The 19,343-nt window shown below is 38.2% G+C and overlaps 1 protein-coding gene across 4 annotated transcripts in view; it reads left to right on the top strand.

Annotated features, from left to right (window-relative positions):
- The first annotated feature begins 711 nt into the window (after window positions 1-711).
- The window catches only part of LOC135484123 (fasciculation and elongation protein zeta-2-like), a 64,470-nt gene continuing 45,838 nt past the window's right edge, over window positions 712-19,343 (top strand). For all 4 annotated transcript variants that reach the window (XR_010446424.1, XM_064765267.1, XM_064765265.1 and 1 more), the window contains exons 1-3: window positions 712-1,046; window positions 5,267-5,375; window positions 16,597-16,743. Coding sequence is in view for 3 of the 4 variants with exons in the window: in XM_064765267.1 (XP_064621337.1) it covers window positions 721-1,046; window positions 5,267-5,375; window positions 16,597-16,743 (582 nt within the window). In the remaining variant the exon portion in view is untranslated. The remainder of the gene's footprint in view (window positions 1,047-5,266; window positions 5,376-16,596; window positions 16,744-19,343) is intronic.

Here is a 19,343-nt window from a genome sequence, read left to right as displayed (position 1 = left end):
TTTGACCCCACCCCAAGTCGTCCTAGAACATTTATATTAGTGTAAAAACTACATGAACCTACTCTGATACCCTCACAGTTCACGAAAATCATGTTACCCGTCATATATCGTTGGGAAATCAACATTCTCTGAGGTCAATTGGTTCAGTACGTCAGAATTGTGTAAACCAGCTTTTATCTTGACCACCAAGGTTTTTGCATCTCATGAAGATTAAGATCATGATATACATATGAGGTTCAGGATGTGAGGCTTCAAAATATGTGGCAAATGGGAAAAGGAAGACCCTCACTAAAGGAGCCGCAAGACCTCATAAAAAAAAGCAGATATTATAATTATGTGCCATGTAGCAATGGTAAAAATCAATCATCATCATGGGGTGTGGTCCAGTCTGATCATATTCTTTCCAGTAAATAATGTTTCCAGTACCTTTATTTCCGGTACTTTTATTTCTGGTACTTTTATATCCTGTACCTTTTTTTCCGTACCTTTTTTTCCTGTACCTTTCTTTCTTTCCTGTACCTTTGTTACCTAGATTCAGTGCGGTGCCATACAGCCTCTTGATTCAGCGCCACCACGCGGGGATTAATGGCAACCGTCAAAATAGCTGTCTTTTTCAGTTCCACTATAAAAAACCAGACGTCGCTTTGGTCGCTTCTGGTGTTTACATCGCACAGAACCGTATGGAATACACGTCAGGTCAGCAATACATTTCATTCTGTCATGATGAGGGACTTGAAAATGGCGGAGCTCGATTTTCATGCTCCTCTTGCCAAATTTGAAAGCGATGAATGGAACGAATTTCACGATTTTCAGACGGCTTCCGATTTGGAAAATTCAAACAAAGACACCGTACTAATGAGTGAGAAACGCGACCATAGCGGAGGTCTAGTGGATAACTTCAGTGAGACATTTTCCGGATCGCTAGAGGATTTGGTGAACACTTTCGATGAAAAAATAACCAAGTGTTTTTGTAATTACGATGAAAAAGTGGAAAAATTTGCGCCCGTACAGGTTCGATCTCAAGAAGAAATTGTGACAGATTGTCAGTAAGTACCAAACCTGGCTGAAAAACCGGTCTATTCATCTTATGTGTTGATTATAATGTATGAATGATGGAGGCTGACTCCATTTTCTATGCTATAGGTTTCTACATTGTATGTGCTTACTGCACAGTAGTGACACCACTGTGTATACAACCTGTGTAGATCTACAGGCTGGTATCAGGGAAGTATGTAGATTTGGTTGCTGATGCAGACACCACGCCTATATAGTCTTTACAGTACATGTTTAAAGAATGTTATGGTATTCTGATGTAGCGGGACAGTATTTTAAGAAATACGTTGTCAGGGTCTTGGTTTATTGATAAAAATGAGGAAGCGAGTGGTAGCGTCTAGCGAATAAAAAACTTGACAGGTGCCACACCCCCGTCGAGATGTGGCTTCCTCTATAATACGGCAACACAACAATGGCTATCATTGATTCATAGACCCTGTCAAATATATGTTCACAGTTTATTGGCCTGGGGTACGCCTTGCCCTTCACATCCTAAAAGTTATTGGTCATCCAAGAAACCTATGTCATGGTATCTGGTTTTTACTCTCATACGCTTTTATTACATAAAGCTGTTCTTTTTCATAATTCGTCATGATGCTTAAAATGATATTTACGCCAAACAGTATAATAGAACAACTGCTGATTAGGTCTAGCTAATGCACTATGTTATCAGGTTCATTTCGATGTGAACATCAAAGGAGTCTACTCGTACGAGAGCTCTGTTCCAGCATCTGGCAGTGCAATTTCATAATGATTACAATTGCAGAAATGGTAATTCTATACGTAAACCCTTTTTCTTCTCTGAAGTTGCTTAAAAATCAGGATGATAGTTTCAAAATGGTAAAATGATGATGCACTTTGAGTACATTATGGTTCTTATTACTTTTAAAACATGCCATTGAGTTGTGGTCTTCAAATATGTCCAAAATCATCCCCATTCCTCAGCAAATGCAACACTAATGTAATAATGATTACCTGCTGCAACCTGATTGTCATCAAAGCAGATCTGTGCATCCACGGCAATGACGTGATGTCTGTGGCGCCATGGATCCTGCATCAATTATCCATGCATCAATCCCACCATGAAAATCCAATAACCAATCATTGGGGCAGGTCCCCGCTCTTGTCTGTGACGAGTTATCGGCGCTGATCTTACATCACTGTTTGACTTGAGGGGAAAAAAGATTTTTATTTGTTCAGAATCAGACTAGAGGATTTACCAGGGGTAGGAGTTTCTTGGAGGGGGTCGATCATCTTTGAGATCTGGTCTGTTTTCTGTACTAAGGACACCCTTTGGACTGGGACAGCTGTCCTTATAGGGAGTTGTCCTGTGAAGTATCGCCTTAGTGGCTAAGAGCAATGACATGGAAGAGTAAGCTTGGTATCCAAGGCTTGGTATCTGAAATTCACATTCCTCACCTACATGTTAAGAGTAAAGCTAATGATATTCATGACTTCAAAGGCTTTTAAATCACAAAGCTTTTGTATCACAAGCTTTGTTGAACTATGTAGATTTGTATAATGGAATACAATTTGCATTATTTCATTTTCTGAAATGGGGGAAGCCCCCTTGGTGAATAGTCATGGCGTCACATAGCTTAGGTTACAGTGTATTGGAAGTGACGCAGTGGAGAATCCCTTTCCTTATAAGTCAGTGTCTACGCAGATAGCGATAACATAATACTATATATGGCAAACTGTTTCCATGGCGACAAGTCTAGAGCATGCATCTGATTCAGTTATCTGGGAATGGTGTCTAGAAAGCTAAACGTTTGTGATTTCATAACATTATAATCTCGAGTACAACATACTGCTTGCTCATGCCATGCTGTTACGACGACCAAGATATTCCAGACAATTACCACATGTAAGTGTAAACATTCATACTTTTAATATTTCAAACATCATAAACAATAACAAAACAGTGCCTTCATTAAAAAGATAAAAATACATTTGTGTTTGTGTGTGTTGACATGAAAATCTTCTTTTTAAAATTCACTTAAATTTTTCGAATACCACTCACAGCTTGTGATTCTCTTCACACAAACACTCTTCAAAAAATGTTATGGGGGAGGGGGTCCATCCATTGCAGTTCTCAGACAGTTCAGCCAAGTTCAATGTTTTCGTTTATATCAGATGACAGATTTTGCAAGTCCAATTAGAACAACTTTCGAAAGTGCAGAGCTATTGCCTTTCTCTATTGTTCATTGACCCAGTTCTAATTGCCTGTTTTGATGTCTGTATCAAGAAGCTGCTTTCAAAAGATGGGAAAGAAGTGCATGTACTGAGTAGGAAACGTCAACAGAAATCATCTTTTATGCATAATTTCATTAGATTTGAGAGGGTCAAGTGGCAGCTCTTGTATGGGATCTGTTAGTTGACTGAGCAATATGTGCAAATCCAACTTGTTGGGTCATTGAAACTGTGTCTTTTCTAAAAAAAGTTACATTGACTATGCTTCTCCTCTCATATGAATAGCTCTTCTTCTCAGAATTTCCTTTCTGGTTATTCCTCAGATGGAATTTTGAACAGAAACATTTTACATCCATGATATGTCATATTTTAATTTAATGGGTCTTTTTGAACCTAAGATGTCATAATTGATGGATCTTTCCTCTCAAACCTTTCTCTGCTTCGATCAGTATTCATATTTTGCGGTATTGCATTGATGTTTCCATCTGAATTTAGTTTTGTGATGCCGTTATGAACCAAGTCACCCCTGAGATGTCATCTGGTCTGAGTTGGTTCCTCTCCATTTCTCCATTTCACTTTTCAACACGACTCCTAAGTGATAGTCGATTGCGCCAAGATGTGTTCATGCATGTTGAACATTTTTATGGTCAGGCTATGCGCTATGTAGCTCTCCTAGTCATGCCTGGCCGCGGATCAATCATTTTCCATTGGCACGGATCCAAATAATCAATAAATACCAAGAATTACCAAGCAATATATTTTTCATCTGATGAATATTGATGAGGGGCTTCATGAATATAAATGATCTCCAACTTCTACTTTGTAATTATGTTGCGACTTTCATATCCAGTATTATTGTTGCCAGATCAATGATGTTAAAATAATAGTTTGATGTGTCTATGATGCATTATGTATGATTATTAAAACAGTGGGTCAACCATTTCCATTGACTTTTTATACCTACTTGGATTTGATTAAATAATTAGGGTTAATTGTAATGTTTTATGATTGCAGTGTTTAGTTTTAACAGGTAGTTGAGTTATCAGAGAATGGGCTGCCTCGATAAAATGTGCAATGTTCAAACTTCAAGTGGAAAAAAGATTTGCAATTGCATTGTTTGCCCCATTGATAATATGCTAATGCTTGAATCTAACAAGTCAGATGAAATATCTTCAGTGGACTTGACAAGGCCAATCCACAGTGGTTTGACATCCTACATATGCTAAAATGAAAATGAAACTCGACAACATTGCTGAACACTTCATAAACCATTGTTGATATTCACTGTTTGCTATCCGAAAGAGCAGTTATCTTGTGATGGAACACCAAAATCAATTCACTAATGGGTTTTACCAAGAAACAAAACCAAAACTGCACTTTGTTCCAACAAGTGGATGGATGGTCATGGGAACCGAGATGTGTTCTCTGTACTGCAGTTTTGTTCTAAATGGCATTTTGAATATCACCACGACAATGGGTTCTGTCAGCTCTGTACATTTTCCTTTTGAGAGTCATCCATAATTATCATAGTTTTCCTAACTATGTAAAGGATAGTGTGGTAGTGGGTCAAGTCTTTGTGTTAAAGGGACATTGTGGATTTTGAGATAGAAAAAATGCGCGCTTTAACACCTTCTGCCCCAAACCACGTAGATCTCTGTGGCCCAAATCCCCCCTTTTTGAGCTGGTTATCAGAGTCTCATGGACTTCATGAAAGAACTACGCCATCGCCATCTCCAGGGCAAGGTGGGAACTGAAAAGACCAAACATCTCATACTTTTTTTCTTCTGGGGGTCTGAAAAGGGGGTGGGGGGGGGGGGGGGGGTGAAACACTGGCGCTGAAGGTAGAAATAGGTTTTGATGTGGGATCTCAAGCTCAGAGGTTTGAGAGAATGAGGGTTTTTCATGGAAATTGATCCATCAGAAACCAGTAATGGAAAAGGTTGTTCCCAGACAAAACTTTTTATTTTGTTAATGTTTGACATGGTTCTGCATGTTCTAATGCATCTCTTGTTTATTTCAGGATGTGGTGGACAATCACAGGCAACTTTGGGAATATTTTGCCAATAGATTGGTCCAAGTCATATGCAAGACAGTTACAGACAAAGGCGTTAAATCTGAGTGAGAAAAGGGTAAGTCATTTCTTGATTCATATACTCTTGGTACTTTAAATGTAGTCCTAGGAGACATCTAGCTTATCATCTTAATAACTTTGGGTATGGCTAGATCACTATAACAATACTAAATGACTGAAGAAAATCCTGCCTTCTGGCTTAACATTTTGATATTGTCAAGTCAAGACTCAAGTCCTGTTCAAGAGAATGGATAGAAATGTTATTGAGTTCACTGAAAGCCTGAAAAGAACAGGACATGGTTTTATCTGTTCATATATCATGGAGCATAAAATAAGTCACAAAAACAGCTTTGTATGACTTTGGATATTTATTGTGAGACTGAGAGAGAATGGGGTATATAGGAAGGTTGTACTGTTAAGGGATACTTAGTAGGAAGGTTGTACTGAGCTGGTCTGAGGTTACAGACTTAATACTACGCTGGAAAAACTTTCTGTAGATAATCTGTTACTAACACCAACACAGTAATGGAGAAGCTGTGTTTTTTACTTTTGACTGAGACTGTACATATATGCATAGGCGGTATGAGATTATTACGAAATGGCATGACCTTTCACAGTTATGTGGCTTATCATTGATTTCCTATCCATCATGGCCGACTCGATATATATAATGGTATATCCACAGCGAGAGACGGCTACCAGTACCACATACACCATAATCGCCATTATCGTGTTGTACACGAGAAAGCATATTTCTGATGGATGAAGGAGAAGTAGCCTGGCACACAGTCTGAAAAAACTGATAGTTCTTGAGGTGTCATCAACAAATGGATTGGGTCTGAGATTTTGTTACAATGAAAGCTGAAAGAAGTCCTTTTTATTTCTGTTGCTGCCTACAAAGCCTCAAGGGGTACCATTTAGGTCCTTTGTTCTGAAATTCAAACAAATATATATGAAATAGAGTAGGTTGGTTTGATAAGTATAAAGGTAACTATGAAATGAGTTTATGATTTAGTCTAATAGTTTTCGATGAAAATGTAGATATTGTTTTGAGAGAAAATTCCTGTGTTGTTGACCTGATGTATTTAGCCTGAAAGAGTAATATTTACCTCACATCTACACAGTGATATCGGAGATGTTGTATTGAACATCAGATTGCTTGAGATAAGAAACCAGACAAGTTGGTAAACTGATGTTGCCTATTGATTCCTATATTTGTCCTCAAGATCAGAAATACAAATCACAACAAAAATAGTGGTCACTGCTTTGGCTTCTCGTTACAGCATTGCTTGAACCCATATAACGTCTGCAGTTAGCTGTCAAGCGGTTTATACCCCGGCTGAACAGACCTTACTCTGGCTTCACGTTACCATGGTTACGATGGAGTTGTGCGCGGCTTCGAAAATGATAAATCTTGTTTTCTTGGCATTCTAAGCTTTGTGTTGTCAACATGAGCTTTTCTCGTTGATAGATTGGTAAAGACCGTATGAGAAGAATGATTTCATGCAGAAACCAATGAAATGCATCAGCTTAATATTGAGATTGAATAGGCCATGATTGATTATTCAAAACTTTTGCAGGGTAAACAATTATACTAAAACCAGTGCTAGTCTTGTGTTCACAATTTTCATTTTCATTATGTATTGAGTTGCCAATTGTATTGTGACAATAACAGTATAAGTCCCTCATCGATCAATTTGAAAAGTCGTAAAAATAACAAGCTTTGAATAGATGAAAAAAGGGGTGCTTTTAGAATCGTATAAAAAGTACGGTAGCTGAAATGATGGATTCAACTTCTGTATCAATCAAAATTAAACTGGTCTATTGACGAATAGATGCATAACCATGGTTTATAAATTAGTGTGTATTTACATACTTCCTCAGGAGCAGAGAAGTTAGTTTCAACTTTCTTCATGAATAATTCTCGATTTTATATCGGGTGGCCCACTTGAAAGAATCTTCTGGTAACTCAAGTACTTTTCTGTATACAGTAGAACCTCTCTATGAAAGACACCATAGGGGCTGGCAGATGCTATCCAAAGTAGAGAGGTGTCCTGAATAAAGAGGTCAAATTGAATGGAAATGACCATTTGTAGACCAAACAGTGTCTTTAGTTTAATTTAGAGTGTCCAGCTCACAGAGGTGTCTGCTAAGGGAGGTTCCACTGTACATTGTATATGAATATATGAAATGAATACAGTAATTTCTTGGATAAACCTCTTCATGAAACTGTCCTATATCATTATGAATAATTCATCAAGTCCCCTCAGTATTAGATTATCTCGTGCCATATTGAACTGGTTTCTCTTGTTGCTTCCACTGCATTAGTATCATCTTTTGGGCTCCCCTTAACATGGTAAACTGCTTCACTACGATAGACCAGTATTCCGGTCCAGAGTGATATTATGCATACTGTGATGGATGGTGGATGTGATTCCCCACTTTAGAATAAGACTTTCTTAAGTCGGAGCGTTACTCCAATAGCAGAATATCCAAACGATATGATAGCCGCATGAATAGCAACAACAAAACAGCGAAAATGAAACATACATATGATTTGTGGTGGTGGTTGAGTGATAATCCAAGGTTATTATTTTCTGGTGCGGTCCTGATGAGGTTATTCATAATTTAGAGTGGTTTCTAATGTAATTAGCATTGTAATGCGATTATTTGGGTCTGTTGATGACTAGAGAGATTATCGATTCGTTATGCATGTTGTCAAAGTCCTATTCAGTGTATGTGGTTTGAAACACGTCATTTATCATAGCTACAGCTTTCTGGGAAAGCGATGCATTTTTGTCAAAATCGTTTAGCATTTCAGGCACACTTGAACCCAAGGGATGGCAAGTCCAGAAACACTATTGGAGAGTTCTCCTATACTGTACAATACATGAATGTTGATACATGTGCTGCTCTTTTTGAATAAAGAAAATGTGTCTTGGGCTATGGTGCCTAAGTGATGATGATGATGATGATAAAAGAGATTTGAGAGTTTTTTTGCAGGTGTCTGATAACAGACATGGAAAAAGCTGTTACTGCCACTCAGTCGATATTCCAAATCACCACTACTCCTTCCTCTAAAGCTTTTCCGCGTTAATTGTATTAGCGATATGTTCTTCCTTCTCGATAGTGATACTAATCATTGTTACCCTCAGGGATGTCGCGATGGTAATGCGTCAGGACTTGTAATCCCTAGCTAATTAGGTACGGAGGGGTAGGATAATAATGTTGAATGAAGTGAAGTGCACACTTTACAATGGGGATTTTACTATGAGCGTCGAGAGGGGTGAAATAGAGTTTATGCTTGATTTCTATATGATATTTGCCCATTGATTTGCTGCACCCCAAATCTAAGCTGCCCTATGACAAAAGAGTAGATAGTTGAACACACTCATTCTATCCAGTAAAATATCGTGTTCCCAAGCCCCACTCCAAGTATTGCTCTCTGAGAGTTCTATTTCAAATGATGTTTCAAAATTTATGAATTTTATTATTCATTCCCTTGTTGAATGAAAAGTTGCCATATATTTCCTAACAGAGGTCACACAATAACAGTTTTAAAGTATATATCTTTTATCCAAGTGACTTGCAGAAATACTAGATGAGCTCATCAGTTTCAATATTCTGTTAAAAAGAATCTATTCCAAATACACCATTAGGGGAATGGTTGATAGAACAGCTTTTCAATGGAAAGATTTGAATGGTTGATATTCGATATCCATCTTTGGTTGCGAGTGGATTCAATTTTATACTTGGTTTTCAATGGAAATTCCTCAGTTTATAAGTTGAAATTCCTCAGTTTATAAGTTGATTTGTGCAGAGATTAATTGATATACTGAAGTTAGACAGAAACCGCTCTGTGATAACTTCTTAAAACAAGTTGCTTTTAAAAGATGATTTAGATTATCACTAGATTTTGTATTAGACATGATAGAAGGGATTCGTTTCATGTTTTTTGATGACTCTGTTGATGTTAAAGTACAAAATCATTCAAATCTTACACCAAGATTAGAATAATCATCATCAAACCAATTCCATAACATCAAACGCCATGAATTCCTGGTTTTTATGTCGACTGTAACACCACTTCAAAGAAAACTTTAATATCAGAGCTTTTCATTTCCTCTTTGATCCTCTTTAGAATCAACCAAACAATCAACCAACCCGCCTTCAAAGTAACCATAATTAGTCGATCAATAATTCGTTCAGAAAACCTTTTTTGGAAACATCAGGATTCTATGCGCTATCTAAAACTAGTTGAAGCTTCTTCCACAATGTCAATTTCATTTCTGATAAAATCATCCTTAATTCCCATTAGACTGGTAATCCTAATCCGATGGCAAACTTCTTCCTTTATCAGAAATCGACAAGCCTCTCGTCCTGATAAGCCGTGGCAGACTTTGGATGACTTTTTGCTGAAGTTTGCTGATTGGGGTGATGTTCTGTCACTCAAGAGTTAGATATCAAGTTGATCTAATTGCCTTTTTATAAAGCAATATGGAAAAAAGAAAGGTAATTAGATGAGGAACATGTTCCATTCATTCTCCTTCACATTGATCATTCAATTGCATTATCTCAAGAATTCATTCTTTTTCCCACCAGCTTTGTGAAAGGTTTTAAAAATTTGAAATTGTCAATCTTAGATGTTTTGCTCTAGAAAAGAGCTATTACTACTACTAGAAAATTCCTGGGTCAAGTTTGTTGGAGAAATTTCGTGATGAATCTTTGTCTTACCCAGATGAACAAGTACGCTAATGTTACCAGTTGGCTAAAACGATGGTCAAGCAACTACAAATTGTGTTTCCTTCCACTCTTTGCCCTGCGAAAGCTTGCTCGGGGCAAGCTGGCCGTGATTACGCTGTATTGTCACTAGTTGATAGGGTAGTCTGGGCATTCATTCGGGCCACTTGATGAAATGATTGACTGGATTGCTGGCAACTCTCGCATGTTCATAACGTTTTCTATCGCGACTAAATGATGGGCAGTTGCGACTAGTTCGTTGTGGTTATTTCTTGGATGGTGAAACTTAGCTCCTGTCAAAGAAAAAGGGGTCATCCCTATGGGATGTGCCCTGGGTAAGGGTTCTGTGTGTATCTTCATAAAGAACCTTAGGTGCAGAGAAGGCCAACTCGTGGCAGGATGAACCAGCTTCGTGCATATCATGCAAGAGCTGGAATATCAGATGGCTTGAGAACAACAAAGCTTTAGTTTCTCTGTTATTATTCATTACTTGGTCTGTCCACTCTTAAAAAGACTTCAAAGCTTTCCTTAAATATAACAACCAGGCAAGCAACTTACATGTTTTCTCAAAACATTGATCAGCTCTCAAATTGTTCAAAGGGAACATAATGTGGATGATATAATGTCAAATGATTGGAAAAAAAACATGCGGCTTGTGATAATTTATAATGTGTTTTCAATTTGCAAATGGATTCCCTCTGCGTAGAAATCATTGTTTTATGCCGCTTTTAAATTCAAGTTTGTGTTTGATTACAAACCTTTTAGCATCATTTTAATAAGAATTAATATTTCATTCACTGGGACTTCTTCTATTCACAATTTGCATTATGTTTGCTTTGGCGATGTTAGTCTCTGCGGAAAAGGAAACTGAATTGTTTCTGTTGCTATACTCTTGGGAATCATATAGTTGTCTTCTCTAATGGTAGATTCAATTACCCGTGTTATGAGATAGAGATGGAATTTTTCTAAAAGAACTTTTCAATTATTCAAAATGAAATGGGAAAGTTTTCATTTGATGCAGTGTCTGTTGAATGTTTTTCATGGTCTGTGAATAATGTCTTTGATGATGGATGATGGTAAAGGTTGTGGTTTGTAATGGTTTTAAACCTAGAGAATCGTTTATGCCTCTGAAATCAGGCCAAAATTGGTGACTAAGGACTTAATTGCTCGAGAAGAAAGAACTGACAATTTTCGTCAAATCAGGTTTCAAACTTTTTGAACTTGGAACGAACTTGGAGTGAATTTCAGCACTATGTAGTTTGGTATTCCGATCTGCGGGTTTTGGTAGTTTTGTGCACTTTTCTACGTGGTCAAAAATGTGAAAATATCTATCCTGGGAGAAATATGTTTCATCAGGTCAGTGCTTCGCCTCGAGGTCCTCGACATTGTTAGAGCTAATTGCCAATCATTGTTGATCAAGTCAAGTTTGCCGTCTGCTTCATCTACTATGGTTACACCCATTGTTGAGATGCCATCCTTGCCAAGTAACTGGTTGAGCGATGAGAGTTGGGTTCCTCTGGGGTGACGCGTTCGTCTTGGTGGAACTGGTTGGTTAGGATTGGCCAGCAACTTTGAAAGAAGTAGCTGTCGTCAAGGTCTGTGTCCACTTACCCGATATCTCCAGGAAAATGATTTTTCTCTCTCTAGTGCTAAGGAAGTAAGATATGCAGTACTGGAGAAGCTTTGTACCAGAAGAAGAAGTTACACATTTTGTTTGTGCGTCTCTTCGTCTGTTTTGATATCCCCTGGTGGTCTGTTGATGATGTCTGAACATGAATAGGGAAACTTGGGATGGCGTGGGTATCATTTTCACATCATTGTCTGGAATCAGAAAGAAATTTCTGCTCCCTCCCTTGGGATGGCAGTCAATGTGCTCATCAGATGTCAGAGAGAGCCTTCGTTACCCGCAGAGCACTGTCTACTTGCCTATGGATACAGGTTGAAAAATGATTGGTGAATGAGGAGCTTTCATTGGCACGTGACAGAAATATCCGAGAGCCAGGCAATTTCTTACTGCTTTGGTGGAAGAATAACAATTTTGTCCATGTAGCTTGAAAAAAACTTTTTCCTTTATAGTGTCTTCTTAAAAAATGAAAAGTGAGTTGGATGGGAAACCTTTTTTTCCAAAATGTTATAAATATGGCAAATTGAATGAGACAGATCCAATTTCGTGATCCATTGATTCTCTGATCATCTTTAGAATATCCTTCCCAACTTTATTTGTAGCATCACAAAAATAGTCTTAGTGCTTGGGTTTCTCTCAATCAAGAGGAAATAATATTTTTTAACGTTATTTCCTCCTGTCTTGGGCCAAATGTCATGACTTTGAACTGGAAATAGTGCAATAGTAAAAACGAAACAGGATTATTAAATGGCAGCGAGTAGATAAATGGAACGAGACATGTCCATAAAACTCGCTGATCAGTTTTTGTGCGATGTTTTGAAACCTTCCATAAGATATGAGACTGTCATTTGATTGATACGGCGCAGATGAACATCACATCCGGGAAATGATCAAATCAGAAATTCTTGCCTCCTGCATTCTTTTGCGCTGCCGCATTTATTTTTTACGACCCTGTCGCTGCGTGGTGCTGTAACGGAACATCCGTGACAGTCATTATCTTGTTTTGGTGTCTGTTGTCAAATGCGGATCTCTGCGGAAAATATGAGATGAACAGATTGGGATTCAAATTGGCTAGTTTATCTCTTTCCATGGATAGAGTAACAAGGATGTGCCTACTTTGTATTGATTATCAGAGATAAGTTGTCGCTATCCAGTTCAGTAGCCTTGTTGCTGAAATCGGACCTGAGCGTGCATGAGATCGGAATAAAATTGGCAGGTTTGTCTAGGATAGCCTACACCTTTTCCCGGAGGTGATAAGACTAAAACCTTTTGTGGAAACAATAACAGACTTTCAGCGTGGTGCTTAGGACGTCATCACAAGCACTGAAGAACTAAGAATATTGGGTTTAATGTTTGCTATTGAAACCCAAGCACCTTATGAGATGAACACATGCACGGAACGATGGAAACCTGATTTTTGAAAAATCTTGACAAGTTCTCGAGGAAACACTGATACAGCCGCTACGCTTCTGACTGAGTTGTTTACCAGAGTTGATGACTAAAGATGCAGTGGTCATGCATTTCCTCTGAGCTGCAATTTAGCACCTTATTAACTTGATGGTCAAGTCTAATGGATAATCACCTCTTGGAAGCAGAGGCTCAATTTGTTTGCTTGTGCAAATGCCCTTCCGTAGGAATACCATGTTACATGGAAATCTTTAAAGATCGATAGTATTCATGGAATCAACGATGAAGTGTGATCCAAGAGGCACACTTTTATGGCCTCGGCTGAGTCAGAGAGTGGTTTGAAGGAATCTACCGTCATTATTCGGACAATTGATTTTCGTGAGCACCAAATCTTCATCGTCAAATCAGCCTTCCTGAAGATACAACAGCCTCAATGATAAATGGCAGAAGAGTATTCTCTAATTGCAACTGGTTTGATTGACAGTCGAAGCCATACTCAGTTATTGACATCTTTATTCTAGCTTTGGAATGATTTGTGAGACACGAGGTGCCAAAGTTCTTGTTCAATTATCCTGCAGTTTAAAAGCGATTATCATAAGAAGTCTGTGACGTGACTTCAAGCTAAGGGCAGGATTAGTGCATGTGACATTCTGATAATGGAATTGACAAGACAAGAAGTTACCGTATGGTTCTTGAAATGGAATGGAAAGGAAAGGAAGTTTCTTGGCAGTCATTAAAAGATAGCTTTTCACCGCCTAAAAAACGTTGTCAGCCGTGGACTTATTGAGAGGTTGCAACATTTGCAGGATTACTTCTTTTATTGGTGAGTTTAATCAGGACAATCAGTACTGCAAAAAAATTAATCTGAGGTCCTGTACGTGTTTTCATCACAGAACAGCAACAGTTCAAGTAATCAAGTGAGGATACGGCCAAGATTAGTTTTAATCAGTAAGATTATCTACGAACATGCCGTTGTGGTGTTTACCATCTACGTAGTTAGTGCCATCTTGAAGAGGCAAGTAACGTTGGCAACTAGGTTGAGGACAACTTCAAAGGAAGCAACACGTGATACAAATGGATTGTTCTTTATGAATCTTCCAGAGAATTCTTCTGAAAGGAAATTGACCTTAAAATGAGCTGCCACCTCGTCCTAGATTGCATGGAGTAAACACGTGACAGAGTTCCTTTGATAAATTGCACACCTAGACTGAGGTTGCTTGCACTGGAGGTTCTTCATCCTTTAAGCCATGTACAGAGTTCTTAGCTTCCATATCATCAAGACAAGAACCTTTGGTGTTGGAGTCGCTCATCAGATGATGTAATCCCTTGCCTTTGAGACGTTTTTCAGGGGATATACCTTTCTAAGCGTGTTTTCATCACAGGCCTTCATTATTGTAATGGAAGACTGGAGGTTTTATTGACAAAAATGACGTCAATCCTGTTATAAAAAAAATTAATAGCTTTCGGTTCATGTTTTGTCATATTTAGAGAGCGTGCTGGTGGATGTTCTCGCAGATAATGGATTCTATATAACGAAGGGGATTTTCTTCGTGTTGCTTGGCACCTCGGTCTATTTATAGATATTGCGTCGCTACAGAATGGCGGCGTGAGCTCTCCATTGATTTCTGGCGTCATTTACACAGATCTTAGGAAATGGTGTACCCGTACAGTCTTGTTTTTAACGACGCCAATGATTTGGACACGGTTTTGGAATATAACAGCAGAAATGGGAACATCTCAAACGAGGTAATGAGTACAATAAATAAAAATTTTCGTTTCAGTGGATGTTGTTGACATATGGTGTTTTGTACTTGTTACTCCTCTCGTAATCAAAGTGTCTTGTCTTTTGTTAACTTCTTTGTTAGTTTTCTGGTTTCTGTTAATTGTATCTAGTCGGAGTATGACAAGATGTTTTATATTGTCACTTTCTGGAAAAGTTGATAATGTTGAGTAAAGAAGGAAATACTGTTTTCCAGTACTCACTCTCGTCTCTGTCATGCATTTCCTGGTATAAACGGCAAACTTTTTTGACTTTGAGGAGGGATTTCAATTTTTTTTTTCCAATCTTGTAATGATGTAGGAAATTCATAACATGCCCATATATAATGTGTAATTGTGGTCTTGATGGGGAAAATATTTGGAGATTTGGATATGCGCCAACTTCAGGAACTTCATATTGTCTCCCTTTGAGTGACAATTCATGTTCGTCTCTTGTGTGACACATTCGTTGCCCTTCTTCTATAGTTTTGTTCAAATCCGGACTAAAGACTGCTTTAGTTTCTTCCCTATTGTCTTGCTCCATTACTTGGCAAAATTTGCCACATCCTTATATCCATCGTCAAAGTTCAAATAACAGTGCCGTCAGCATCCTTTGGTAAACTTCCAGGTTTTTAATCTTCTTATTCAAAGGCTGTATTATATTAATCAATATTGTCTACATGTTTATGTTTTTGGTTCAAGATGAAAATAAGCGGACCAGCTTATCAAAATTTACGGCCTTTTGAATTCTTAGTTCAAAGCACTTGTGGTATGTCATTTTCAACTTAACACAGTGGATTCTGCTTTGATCATCTTGTGCCTAAAGGGGAACTTACAATGTTGGAGTTTTTGTTCTTAAAAATCTTTTGTTTTAAGATTCTTTAAAAAAGGATTCATAATTGAGAAACTAAATTCCATTGTGATTGTGGTCGAGTATGGTTTGTGAACAAATTTATCACAAAGTTGATTAGAGTGTAAAAGATCTTTGTATGGATTTCAAGTCTAAACTATGTCAACATTTGTGCATGGAGTGGTGAACCAAACCCAGGATCACCATAACCCTCTCATTTGGACAATTTGTTGGCTGACATCACAATTTCCTTCCAAGGTACTGGTATATCCGAATTCATCTCATATCTAAAGAAATCTGAGCCTTACAGAACATCAATAAAAGGTGTTTCTGCATAAAATCTCTCAGCTGTTCAGGTTAGAAAACATCTTTTCTTTCTTATGTCGTCATATGATTCAGTTCACATACATTCGATATCTCTCGCAGTGACATCTTATTCTGTAAAGAATATTTTTTCAGATATTTTTTGTCTGTTTACATATTTCTGTCTTTATGTGGAAGTTGAATGCTTCCTTGCTTCGGAAAGAAGTTAGCAAAATCTCCCGCTTGGCCTCATGCAATATTTCTGTGCCACAGCTGTGTGTCAGTCTAGTTTTTGCTTCAAGTCTGTTGTGGTGGAGATTGCCATGGAGATGAAATGAATCTTTCATTCCCAAACTCCAGCTGAATTCCCTATGAAAGAGTTCAGAGTTTTAACCTTGGTGTCAAGTTGAGTTGGGTTGTAAGATCACCATGGTAGGACACTTTCTTGTTCTAATATAAATACTGACAATGATTCTTTTTCTAGTTATAGGATATGGTATACAAGATCACCAAAGCCCTGATTCATATTTCTAATTGGGAGCTTACTTTTGTATTGATATCTGGTTTCTAATACTAATAGTTTGTTTGTCATTTCAGGAGCGCTTATCGCCAGAATTGGACTTATCTGAGGACGAGGAGTTGACCCAAGCGTTTGACATGCATTCGCTCATCATCTCCAGTCTTCAACAAGAGCCAATGTTCACTGCTGAGGAAGTCATAAATGAGATTGAAGACATGATGCAGGTCAGTACTTTTACTTTTAAAAATTGTGCGACTCTGCTGTAAAATTATCAAACAACACCAAGTCGTTCATATCACGAAGGATATTAAAATTGAACCCGTGCATTCTCAGAATCTATTTGAAAGTAGAGAATTTTGACTTGGAACGGAAACTTTTGTTTGTTTCATGTGTAAAATTTGTAGTCCAGCTGTCTAACTGACATGTCAGAGATATTGCCAATGGGTGGATGGAACAGTCTGAAAAAAAAGGATGTTTAAATTATAATCTGTAAAAGCCAATGGTGTGGAATAATATCATTGTTTAACCAATCTTTCTTTGATGTTCCTTTTCGAATATATTTTGTTGTCATGTAAATGTTGTAGTAATTCTTTGACAGAGAACAAGACTTTGATTTTCAGCAAGGATTTAAAGGGGACTGTCAACTTGGATCACTTTTCACCTCAACCTGATCAGATAGGGTATCCATGTCCTCCATCATCAAGATCATAAGAAGATCATTAGGGTGTTGACACCTGCGACTCAGTGATCAGTGATCTTACCACAAGCACCTGCAACGACCACAGCAAATGAGATATTTTCGTTGCATCTGATCAAGAATGCAGGTCGGAGCAACAAAAATTGCTCGATTACTGGGCGCTTTCGGATGCAGTGTTTATAAACTCATACTCGATGTCCCTAAGGGATCAGTATGACTTTCGAAGGTCAAAACAAAATTACCAGTTGACAGATTAATCTTGCGAGGCACTGGATTGTTTTACAAGGCATGATCAAACCCTATTGCCTGGAGACCAACTCATCAGAGCCATACATACCACTTTCAGTACTACCGGCCAAGATCAATCTCGGCCAAGTGAAACTTGTCCCCAGCAAAGGAGACATGCATAGATATATCAAGACTGGGGAAGTGGCTGCCATGATGAGGCCAGTGTAATCACCTTCTCAACAGCGGCAATAAGATGGGAAGGAAGATTGGGCAAGATTTCCCTGACAAAATGGATAGTCGAGGAAAGAAATATCAGCCACTTGGCATTTTAGAAAGCAGTTGAGCTTGGAGTTCAGCCACTAGTCCAGCCAGATTGCCTCTAGTTTGTTGATTGGAAACTGTTTCCAACTTAGAATCGGATTGCCGCTGCTACCAGCCAATATTGTCACACTCTTGTCTCATTTACACAAGCGCGGGAGCATGCTGTCTCATGAAGCAAGACTAATCCAACGCTGTCCAATTTCATATGAAATGATTACATCTCGATCTGCTGAGATGTAATTACAATCATTATGTTGGTCAATAACAGACAGCGTGGGTCCGAACAAATATGGCGATATTCTGCGCAGTTCATATTTATTGATCCCTTAATCTGTTTCAGAGACAATTTCTAAACCAACTTTGTTGTAAAGAAGTATAATGTGATGAACTTTCCAAAGGAAAATTTCGAAAAGACTCTTCTTTCTTTGAAAATTTTTCCCTTGAATGGTCAAGCTGCCGCTGTGTTGGTCAGCTTCATTGATGAACAGAACTTTTTTGATTTGCCCATAAATTGTTCAAGTCTAATCAGATAATCTAACAGCTGATTACACACACATTTCATCCCAGAACAATTCAAGTATTTGTTTTCAGGAGGACCTCAGAATAGAATTTGTCTGGATCTTGTATTCAGCCAACAACTATCGTTATAACAGACTGCTTATTGCCAATCATTGTTGCGGAAGGACTCTCATGATGATACCATAACCTGGGTACCTTTTGCTGGCATGTTGTAGGTGCCAAGATAATAAAAACGCATGAGCTGTCAATTTTGGTCCAGGCCCCGCTTAGTGTCCAGTATCATCACATCAAATGTTTTGTTGGCGGATGGGAGGATGTTAAAGCAGCTACCATAGTCACAGCCACTTTGAAATAAGATGATCTGAGGGGAAAGTCAGAGTGTCAGGAACTTGTTTAGGGGTCTAGGATTGGCGGTGTCACCTTGTTCAAAGTTGACGTTTTTATTGTGTATCCGCTCTGTGACACATCTAAAAGGGCTTTAACATCAAAGAAATGAAAAAAAGGAACATGAAGTGTTTTGCTGTGGTATTTGCGGTCTTCTGCACAAGTTGATAAGATGTTGGTCTCCTTATTAAAAAAACTGTTTATTTCTATCACTTCTTAGCTGATTTGCTCTTGCCTTAGGGTAATCACTCTTCTCCCTTAAGCCTATTGGTCACTGTTATCCATCCGTGGAAAAAAGACCTCATATAAAGCAGCCATTTCATCAGAGGATGTTAAATTATATTATTGATTCCACTCTAGATACGCTACTTCCCTCCCCATCACTTAATCCAACGGAAACCACTTCAAAAATTGAGCAGCGTCGATCAAATTTTCCTAATATCATGGTATCGATCATAGTAATAGATACGACTTTAGTAGAAATTGCTGGAGATAACCGCATCAGTTCTCATTGTTTGCACACATCGAATCAATGTTGACGTCAGAGGCAAGAGATTAATAAATTATGAGCTGGATTGATGGATGCGGTTGGTGTTTCCTCGCCAGTGACCTGATTACAGAAGTCAATTTGATTGCAGCGCAATTACGAGTGGCTTTGATAAAATATGGAGGTGA

Source organism: Lineus longissimus, chromosome 3 (genome assembly GCF_910592395.1).
Source record: "Lineus longissimus chromosome 3, tnLinLong1.2, whole genome shotgun sequence".
NCBI lineage: Eukaryota > Metazoa > Nemertea > Pilidiophora > Heteronemertea > Lineidae > Lineus > Lineus longissimus.
The sequence above is the reverse complement of the archived record's forward strand: the minus strand, read 5'-3'. Positions and strand labels throughout refer to the sequence as shown.